The sequence below is a fragment of the Chrysochloris asiatica genome, unplaced genomic scaffold (assembly GCF_000296735.1).
Source record: "Chrysochloris asiatica unplaced genomic scaffold, ChrAsi1.0 scaffold00090, whole genome shotgun sequence".
Lineage (NCBI taxonomy): Eukaryota > Metazoa > Chordata > Mammalia > Afrosoricida > Chrysochloridae > Chrysochloris > Chrysochloris asiatica.
This window is the reverse complement of record NW_006408608.1, coordinates 10,725,537-10,736,164: the sequence shown is the minus strand read 5'-3', so window position 1 is coordinate 10,736,164 and position 10,628 is coordinate 10,725,537. Positions and strand designations below refer to the sequence as shown.

At 41.4% G+C, this 10,628-nt stretch overlaps 1 protein-coding gene across 1 annotated transcript in view; it reads right to left on the bottom strand.

Annotated features, from left to right (window-relative positions):
* Positions 1-1,118: 1,118 nt before the first annotated feature.
* Positions 1,119-10,628, bottom strand: part of MTOR (mechanistic target of rapamycin (serine/threonine kinase)) — a 160,581-nt gene continuing 151,071 nt past the window's right edge. Inside the window, exons 50-58 of the mRNA XM_006866389.1 lie at positions 9,337-9,419; positions 8,163-8,235; positions 7,614-7,688; positions 6,965-7,100; positions 6,113-6,178; positions 5,256-5,336; positions 4,894-4,974; positions 2,925-3,030; positions 1,119-2,068 (exon numbers count right to left, since the gene is read on the bottom strand). Of these exons, the coding sequence (XP_006866451.1) occupies positions 2,053-2,068; positions 2,925-3,030; positions 4,894-4,974; positions 5,256-5,336; positions 6,113-6,178; positions 6,965-7,100; positions 7,614-7,688; positions 8,163-8,235; positions 9,337-9,419 (717 nt within the window). The 3' untranslated portion in view covers positions 1,119-2,052. The remainder of the gene's footprint in view (positions 2,069-2,924; positions 3,031-4,893; positions 4,975-5,255; positions 5,337-6,112; positions 6,179-6,964; positions 7,101-7,613; positions 7,689-8,162; positions 8,236-9,336; positions 9,420-10,628) is intronic.

Below are 10,628 nucleotides of genomic sequence, written 5' to 3'. Positions count from 1 at the left end.
TATCGAAGGCTGTGCTCTTTGATCTTCATCAGTAAATGTTTCAAGTTCTCTTCACTTTCAGGAAGCAAAGTTGTATCATCTGCATATCGCAGGTTGTTGATGAGTCTTCCTCCAATCCTGATGCCATGTTACTTAGATTGCCTTTAAAGGCCTCAACTTCTCACCTGCCTCTGGTAATTCATCTCAACTAAACCAGGATTTGCTTACACATAACTTCAAACTCAATGGATTCATCAAAGATCTTAATATTCCCAATGACTCTCAAGGCCCAAGGAGTTTGTCTCTTCCACAGATGTTCACCGTTTTCCTGAGTCTGTTCATTTGTGTGTTATCTTTCATTGAAAGTAGCATCATAGTAGTTGTTGCTGGTTATTTCATCTAGACCCAAGGTCAGATATAATTCAGATGTGGTCTGAGGATGGTGACTACAATTTTTGGGAGCAAAATAGATGAGATAAATGGTTGAGGACTGTTAACAAAAAAATTGAGATGAGCCTGTGTTAAAAATCCTATTGTCATTATTGAAATTGAAATAGAATAGTCCTCTAACACACCTTAGTGGAGAACAACTCTGGACTAGCTCTTTTGTCAGATTCCAAGGACACAAAGATAAAGGATATGGTTCGTGGCCTGTGGTCAAATATCCCTGATTCTCACGTACCACCTGCTACGGTATTGAAATACTTGCAGTTCATTTGGCTCAAGTGAATACATACCATTCTGAAAGGTGTTGTGCTTTCATGCCTCGGTGCCATACACTATCTTTTCTGCTGAGAATATCCTCACCTTGCTTTATCTGACAAACTCGCTCTCATCCTTAAAGATCTATCATATAAGTCCTCATTCCCATCAGGCTTTCCTGGTGAAGCTGCTGGAATTAGTGCTCCCTCTTGTGGCTCCTTTCACCACTTGACTATGGTGGAGTTATCAGTTTCCTTCTGCTATGCTGCCCCCACCTGTTTTGGCTGGTACACATGCTGAGGGAAGGGCCATGTCAAGAACATCTTTGTGTCCTTTATGTCCCTAGTATCAACTAACTAAGGGAAGTGGAATGTTGAAGGAAAAAATGCCTTTTCGTTTTGAACTGGCTGACGATTATGAATCAAACACCACACACATACATGCTTTTAAAATTCTGATGTCATTTATTGGCACAAAAATTATTCAGGTACAACATGGTGTCTAGATAGACATGGCTACACTTTATACTTTGTGCATTTAGTTTAATAGTTATTTTGCTCATAATTCCCAACATGTACTAGGTCCTTCTGTGACCAATACCTGCATGTCAACATTTCTGCTTCCCAAGCTCTTGCTCTATACACGGAGCATTAAAACTCAGTGAAAATGCCCCAGGACAATGCTGAGGTGGGCCACCCCGCTACAATGGGATCCTCCCTGTGCGTTTGCTCACCTGAGGCTGCCCAGAGATCTAAGTATGCTCCCCTCCTAGCGGGTCAGTCTCCGACTGACATTCTTAAGTCACAGCATCGTGGGGACAGGCAGACCTTTCCCCCCATTTTGGCCCATTGAAGCAAACGTTGCTGCCGCTGTCTATGGACCAGTGAGGTAATGGGATGGCGAAAGTGATGACATCTGCTTCTCCTGCGTCCTCACAGTCCAGAATTTTAATGTGGCTCTTTCATGACTTGAGGCTTCTTGGCAACACTGAGTTTGCAGTATCCATGCTGAGAGGAACAAGTAGGTCATTCTATCTGCAAACACCTATGAGTTCTCTTGCTGAGTTCAGTCAAAACCCGTATTTCTAAAGTTGTGGATCTTCTGTTCCCCTAAATCAATGGCTTGATTGATGTAGTAAGACTTTAACTGTCCTGGGAACAAAATCAAACCTTGTGTTTCTGAGAGTATCTTCTTCAACAGCAGCTAGAAAGTTGGTACAAACCAACTTTTAATATACAGTAGTTCTTTTCATTTACATTTCTAAATATTTTAACAAATTCAAACTTTCTGGCCCTGGTTTCAGTTTAGTGGAGCATCTACCAGAGTACAGAAACCTTGAGAGGAACGCTGTAGGCATGGTTGGGTCTCCAGTTACCAGAAAGGACACCTAAGAAGACAGACAGAAGAGGGTTGAATTATTTGAGCTGCTTCAAAGCTTTACACAGATACACTGAAAATGGAAAGACCAAGGTCGGACCCCTGGGACGCTCTGTGAGGTCTCCCATCACTAATTATATGCGACACTCTCATCATTTGTAGTCAAGGGCTGATGGCTGTCAGGGCCCAGAAGGACACCTCTCCACCGCCCTCTCCCTGCAGGCCTGCCTCAGACAATTCATCAAAGCAGGCCTGCAGGGAGCTTCAGGTCACCATCCCACATCATACATTGTCTTTTCATCTGCTGCTCGGGTACTGCTCTGACTTCTCTTGCTTTACCTTACTGTATCTGAACTGACGGCACAACTATAAAAAGAACCCCTTTAAAAAAAAAAAAAAAAAATGAGCCTTACCTACTACGCTAAACCATTTCTCTTAATGGAATTTTAATTCACTTCAGTGTTTGCCTTTCAAATACACATCCATATTTTCCAAGTTTGAAATGTTCTAATGTGTCATGTCTGCTGAGGATAAAAGTAAGGACTCCTTTTTAGCACAATGAGCACACACAGTGAATATACACATTTAAAGAAATCTGTGCTTATCATGCATGGCCTTTTGTGGAGATCCCACCGAATTTTTTTTTTTTCGCTTGTGGATTTGGGGCACAACATGGGGTCTAGATTGCTAATTTTAGCAAAGGTATTGTGAGACTCTTACTCCTAGTGTGGCACTGAACTGCTAACTACAAGGCTAGTGGTTCAAACCCACCAGCCCTCCTTTGTAAACCCTATGCAGGGTCACTGTGAGTCAGAACTGACTAGATGGCACGTAACAACAGCAACCACCGTGAGATGCCTCCTCACCATCCAATGTAGCACTGGCAAAGGTTTTCATGGGATGTTGCTTGTTTGATGAGCAGCTCAACTTGGGTTGGAACATCCAAGGTTTCATCATGAGAGAAATCCCGACCTAGGACACGAGACATAAACTTCTTTATCTGCACCTGGTTATAAGCTCCCTCCTTGTCACTTGTGCGCCTGTTCATGCTGCTTCAGTCAGTTTAATGCTACATGAGTATGAAGGACAGACCATAGCTGGGTTTTACAGATTCATCCCTAGGTGGCTTGAATAAACCTGTTCTTAATACAGACTAAGTCCAAAGATGGTTGGTCCTGCAGTCAGCTAGGTTTGGAAGTGCAAAGATCTGACGGGCAGATTTATGAAGATTACCTTCCTCTGTCCCCAAATCACGTCTGAATGGACTAAGTGGACAAGAAAACTTTTTCTGTTTGAATCCTACTAGCCTTCACGTTTGAACCTGTACTCCTACAGGGCAGCTTGCTTCCATGGTTAAAGTTCAAAGTTCACAACCTCTGACTTCAAGCAAGTACTCTGTACCTTCTGACAAAGATGTTTCTCGGTTGGTCAACCTTTTCATCCCACAAGGACAATTTCAACTCCTCTCTGCTTTCTCCAAATAGAAAACTCCCCCTTTTCTTACCACAAAGTGAAGTAGCTCAGTAAAGTCAGGTTTTGAACCCCGATGACGTGTAAGGCGGTGTTGTGCGTGCTGGATTCCCTCCAGCAGGCTGGGAGAGCATTATGGCTAAGCCCTCACCAACATGCTGGACACCACCTTTTCCTCAGCAACATTACAGTGCTGACTATCCCTTCACTTCTGTCTTCAAGTGCTCTCTCTCAGCTGAATACCCTACTTGATGTTTTCAAAACATACTTCTCTCTCTCCCATTAAAGTAAAAAAAAAAAAAAAAGCCTCTCATTCTCTCATTCAGCCACTCAGCCTCTTCCACCTACTTGTCTTCTCCCCTCCCTGTACATTGAGTTCCAACATCTCTTCACTCACTGACTGCAGTCTGGCTGTCAGGCTCATCACAGCATTCTTTGAAGGTCACTAGTGACCTGGAGCCATCGCTGACCTCCCTGCTCCTCAGGCCTCTTTGTCAACCCTTTTGATTTTACCTCTTAAAGATCTCTTGGTTCCATACACATCGCTCCATCCCACCACCCCTGCATAATCTTATCTAGCCTGGAGGATGGTAAAAATACAACCTCTTGTTGGGTATATCTGCCTGCCTTGTTCTAATCCATTTTCCACACAGCAGCCAGAATAGGCAGAATTTTACATCACAAGCTGCTCAGGCCCTCACCCCCCAATTCATCAAACCCTCCTGTGGCTTCCCACTGCCCTTCGAACAGAGGATAAAGATACCAGATTCTATAGTGGTGTTGCTGTGGCCTACTTAGAGTCAAATGTTTTGTCTTGCACTCCTCCCATCTTGTTTTCTCGGCCTCTGTCACAGTAACCTTCTTTTGGGCTCTTTTCTCCTATATCCCTCTTACCGCAGGGCCTTTGCATATGCTGTTTCTGCTGCTAGGAACAATCTACTCCTAATTAACTACTATTTCATATTTTAGGTCATGAATTGTTTCCTTAAGGAAGCTTTTCCTGAGCCCCTGAACTAAATTAAACCTCCTGATGATAGACATTGTGGCCACATATCCCTTTTGCCCACTGAATACATTGTTGCCCTTTAGACTTGGAGTTTCATCTGGTCCTTACCTTCCTCTCCAGAGGAAGACAGAGGCTCAGAGATGAGTAAACAGCTCTGTAAATCATGCTGTTATTTGTCATCAGAAAGAAGAACCAGAGAAGGAAGGGCCTTATGTGATGACCTCAGAGAAACTATCTAGTTGAATGGAGGCAAAGTTTAGATGACCTTGGACATGGGGCTGAGCACCCACCACCCAAGAAGAGGGAATGCCTTCTGCAGACTTGATGTTCCTGTTAAACAAACAAATGCACACACTCACCAGTGAGCTTATCTCGAACTCTGTTAATAATCTGAATGGCTTTCTTATTTAGGGCCTCTGGTTTCACCAAACCATCTCCAACTAGAATACATGAAAGTATAATTTAACAGTGAGAATAGGATTGTCAGAGCAGGTTCAAAGGACACCCCTGTTTTTCTAAAATACTCATTTTTGCAAGTGTTGAGCAATCCTCCTCCTGTGTCTATCATTGTCCTCAGAATAGAATGAGAAATTCATGAAACCTCGTCTGCTCAAAGGTGGTTTTGTTGTTTCATCTTACTGATCTCCTCCCATGGTACAACACAGCTGTTATTTTCTTAATGAGATCATCGTGGGTGCAACTCTTGAGAGATGGGACTTACTGAAAGAATGAATAGATTCTGGTACTGTGGTCCCTGTTTTCTTATGGGCTGGTTCCCCAAGCTCCACACCATCCAAAATTTCTAGTAGAGAAAAAAATCAGTGAGCAGAAATTCAAACATCAAGAAGCCGTTAACCCATGATATTAGCTTCTAATTCTTTCATACCATATTCCCTTAAATTCTTGTTCAACTCACTTTAAACAGGAAAGGAGAGAGGCAGTTTCACTACTCTAAGTATTTAAAACTTTTTAAATCTGCAAAGCCATTTCCATTGTGAATTATTATCATGATTGAAACGGTGCTTACGTGCTGTCAAGTTGGTTCTGGGGCCCAGAGAGCCTGTGTAGGATTTCCAAGGCTGCAAATCTTTATGGCAGCAGCAAGCCTCATCCTCACCTTCCTTCCGTGAAGCAGCTGGTAGGTTAGAACTGCTGACCTTCTGGTTAGCAGCCCAACTCATAACCCATTATGCCAGGGTTCCTTATACTTGTGCCTAACATAAGGCAAACTAACACACATACAACTGAAAACACACTAACCCCATTACTTTCTCTGAAAATTCTTCCAAAGACCAAATTTCAACCTGGGACAAAATTGTTTTCATCCATGAATCGAGGTTACTATTGAAGAGTATGGTACATAACAGAATTGAAACATGAATTTTCAAGCAACTATCATTTGCGGTGCTGTAGGATAAGCACTTGACCACAAGGTCAGTTTGAACCTTGGTGGTTCAAACCCACCAGTTGCTCCTTGAAAACCCTATACAAGGTTGCTATGAGTCAGAACTGATTCAATGGCACTTCATAGCAACAACAGTATTAATAAAAAAGCAATCTCCCATGGAGTGCACTTACCTACAGACTGGCTGGCAGAGTACGAATCTGTTCTTGTTCGGGATCTCTTGTTGCCTTTGGTATTTGCTAGGGAAAGAAATAATGGGAATATTAAAAAAAAAAAAAGTACCCAAACTTTAAAAAAACTTGGTTGAAATATTTTCTTCCAGTAGTAAAAATGTAAGTATAAAAAGCTATAGCTCCTAAGACAGCCAGAATTATTCAAGAGTAAGTGGGTGAGAGTGTGAGTATGAGAAAATCCAATCCAGAGGGACCTGCTATATTGTTGATTTGAATTTAGACAATAATACAGTCAATATAGGGTGAAATTACAGGGAATTAGAAGGGGCTTGTTAGTAACCTTGCGTTAAGGAGGTAGGAACCAAGGGTAGATTTAGATATTGCAGTCCTCAGTCACAACTGCTTGCATTTCCTTTAAAAATTTCAGCCAGCTACTGGAGTCCAAGTGTGGCACTGTAGGATAAAGCACTGGACCGCAGTGTTGGTTGTTCAAACCTTGGAAACCCTATACATGGTTACTATGAATCAGAATTAACTTGACGGCACTTAACAACAAAGACATCAACTCTCTATAAGAAACCCAAACAAACAAATCACTTGGGCACATAAATTTATCTGGAAAAATATTTTAATTAATAACACTTTGATAATGAGAGTTTTCTGTTCTAGTTAATTAATACACTCAAAATTCATTTATGGCAATCAGAGCTGCTCTGTGAAAATGTAATTCAATATCTCAGTAATACCTCTCAGGCTCCAGGCTTGAAAGGGAATAGAATGATAGGTGTGGGAGATTCCGAATTTGGAAGAGTGGAGAATTGATGATGGGTTTGTCCACTTGATCATACTTACTGTCCATCAGTCTCCAGTTCAGCAAGGGGTCGTAGACGAAGGCTTCCAGCACAGCCATGACACTGTCCTTGTGTTCCCGAAGCACTTCCATCACCGTGTGGCATGTGATTCTGTAGTTGCCATCCAGGCCAGTAACCTGTAGAAGGGACAGAGCCACCACCATGGAGTGACCAACGTAAGCCCCTTGATGCCTTAGGACCCAAAGCAAGTTGAGGCGCTCTGAAAAAGCAGCCACAAGACATTTCTGACCTATCTGGCTGGGATGTCTTGTGAATAAGGAATCAAGTCAGGAATGTGGTACATCTATAACAAAGGTCAGATGTGAAAAGTGGTAAATGTACTGCAGCTGTCTAAAACAATGGAAAATTATAGGAAATGATTACAAAAATGGAGTCCTGCAATGTGGCACTATAGGATAAGCACTGGACTGTGAACCATCATAAGGCTGGTGGTTCAAACCGACCAAGCTTCTCCTTGGAAACGCTATATAGGGGTCGCTAAAACTCGGAACCAATTCAATGGCACTTAACAACAACAAAAATTACAGAAATAACAAGGGCTGTTTTGGGAACCAGTAAGAGTCTATCAAGCAAATCTGTTTTTTGTATTGGTCCTACTCCAAAAGAGCTTGTTTCCAATATCCACTCACCTCCATAGCATTGGTCAACATTCTTGTCAGTCTGAACGGAATCTTCTCTGGGAATTTCTCCCTGGTCATAGCAACCTACAGTGTGATAATTGTAAAAAAAAAAAAAAAAAAAGTCAAACCCACTGGTTAGATTAATTTCGTGATACCCAGGTGAAAAAGGTAGCTTTCCTTTGCATCACCAGCACTGATTTCAGGTGAATGAGGTCACTTTTGTTTAGTTTAGTGAGGCGGACTTCTCACAGGTGTTTGAAACATGGCTGACAAAAAGCATCAAGAAATCAAAGGGCACATCGTGCCCAGGCCTTCAGCCAGCAGGCACTGTGGTGGATGAGTGCTGCTTACAGAGGGCATGGTCAGTGACTCTTGGAGATAGGGACGTTGACAGTCCAGCTAAAACCACTGTCAGTCAGCAGGAGTTCCACTTCTTAGACTGACTTTCTACTGCCTTCGTAGTAGAGGCAGGGGTGAGAATAATGCATTTTGAGATTAAGTTTGCCTTAGATGTCAGAGAAGGCTGATCATTTGTGGTGTTCTAGAACACATGTTCACCTCAAAGCAGTCCCCAAAGTCAATGTGCAGGATCTTCCCACTCAGCCGGTCGAGCATCAGGTTGGATGGGTGCCTTGAAGAAGCAAAAGAGACCAGGGAGGGGATTAACAGTGCAGCACTGATGAATAAGTCATCAAGTATGTGATACTACTCTAGAACAGGAGTCAGCAAACTATAGCCCTCAGGTCAAATCCAGCCCACTATCTGCATTTTAAAAGCAAGTTTTATTGGAACACAGCCATGTGTGTTTATTTATGGATTATCTATGGCGGGTTTTGCACTATGGAGCTGAAGAGTTGTGTCAAAGACCATATGGCCCACAAGGCCTAAACAGATATTATTTAGCTCTTTACAGAGAATGTTTGCTGAGCCCTCCTCTAGGCACAGAACAAGGATTTCTCTGTGACTGTCACAGTCATTGGCTCTGAGATCTCTGGTCACATGATAAAGAGCTCTCTGCAGTGGTGGCATCTCAGTGGCAAGGTTCTGTCCCTGCTTCCCAGCAGCTCTCATAGGGTTTTGTCTTTTAGAGCCCCTGAGCCAATTCAAGCACGAGCACCTGGCTTTTGTCAATAGACAGTCTGCTCCTTATTAGCTAGTTTTGTCTTTTTTAAAACAAGAATTTATTATTTTTGTGGGATAAAATTATTTTTACTCCCAAAGAATTGTATGACATATGATCCCATGAAAAGAACAGTAGATATCAGAGAACTATTTCTCATAAATTCTTTTGTGTCCATTTCTGAACACTGTAATTACTTTTTCAGCCAGCACATTTGGGTGACATTTATGCAAAAATATCACAGAGATCTACTTTGGTTGGTTTCAATGATAGAAATGGAATTATTCATTTTAGCATAGTGGTGATTGATAAATGTTTATCGAATGAATAAAATCAATCAGGCTTAATATGATTTTTAATCAATCAAACCAGCCTATGCAGAAAAGTAATACCCTTGAACTATGGTTTTACTTCGCTTTAGTTTGATGTGTTGCTCTGGTGGCATGGATACTAAATAAGGGACTACGTTGATGCTGCGAAAGAGGCCTAAAGTACAAAACACAAATATTTATTCGACAAATGGTCATAAGGCTCACTGGACAAAAATGAAACCATTTAAGCAGACTACAACAGAGAGAAAAAAGACAAAAGAAATGAGCTGAATTTGCTCACCTGTCTCCCAGGCCCAAAATATACCCGACCATTGACATGACTGCCAACGAGCGGGTGTAATTGGTTCTCCGGTCAAACCACACCTAGAACACAAGGGAGCATGTAAAAGAAGGCTCTGGAAACGTGAACTGGTATCAATGGGGGCAATTATACCCAAATCAGAAGTGTTCAAACATTCCATCGATAACCAGTTAGGATGCATAAAGATATGAAGCCCTTATTCACGATTATAGTAATAATAAAATATGCCTAAGGATAACCTTAATTAGAAGTACACAGGACCTAGATGAAATAAATAAACTTTGTTTGAAAATATAAAGACTTGAGTAAATAAAACGTATTTACGAGAAATACATGAGCTCCTCCAAATTGCATTTAATGTTATTCCAATAAAAATTTAACAGGAAATTTTGGGGTAACTTGATAAAACAATCTCAAAGTTCACTGGAAGAAAAAAAAAAAGGGAAATAACCAATGAGAAGAGACTTGTATTAATAGTGTGATACTTGAGGAGAAACAGGCAGAAAGGTCAATAAAATAGAACAGGAGAGCTCTAGAAAGAAATCCAAGATCACAGAAGAATCTGGTGTATAATAAAAATGGAATCTCTTAAACAGTGGAGAAAGGAAAAACTATGTGGTAAATAGTTGGTTAGTTACCTTAAAAGCTATTGATAACGTTATATCCTAAGCTTAAAACAGAAGTTCCTGGGTAGCATAAATGGTTAAGCACTGGACTACTAACTGCAAGGCTGGCAGTTCAAACCCACCCAGAGGTACCTCGGACACCAAGTCAGGATATCTGCTTCTAAAAGGTCACAAAGCCCTGCAAACTCTAAGGTACAGTTCTATCTGCACACAGGGAGTCACTATGAGTTAACAATAAAAAAAGTTTAAAATAAATTCCAAATCGGTTACAGGTTTAAATGTAAAAAATGAAATCTTATAATTAGTATTAGAAAACATAGACTAAAAAACATGTAATCTTGAGGTGGAGAAGGCTTTAGTAAATATAAAGCCAAAGGTGGAAACCTGAAAGAAAAGAATGTGATAACACATCCACAACCCTGGGACCAGAAGACTTAGATGGTGCCCAGCCACCACTACCAAACCCTCTAAAAAGGATCATGTTAGAATGTACTGGATCGAGTATGTGAAAAATGTGGAACAAAACTCAAAATCATAAAAACGACCAGACTTACTAGTAACATAAAGACTGGTGGAACCCCAGAGACTATGGCCCTTTGCCACCCTGCACCCCCATGGCTCAATTTTCAGTTGTGGCCAGGTCGT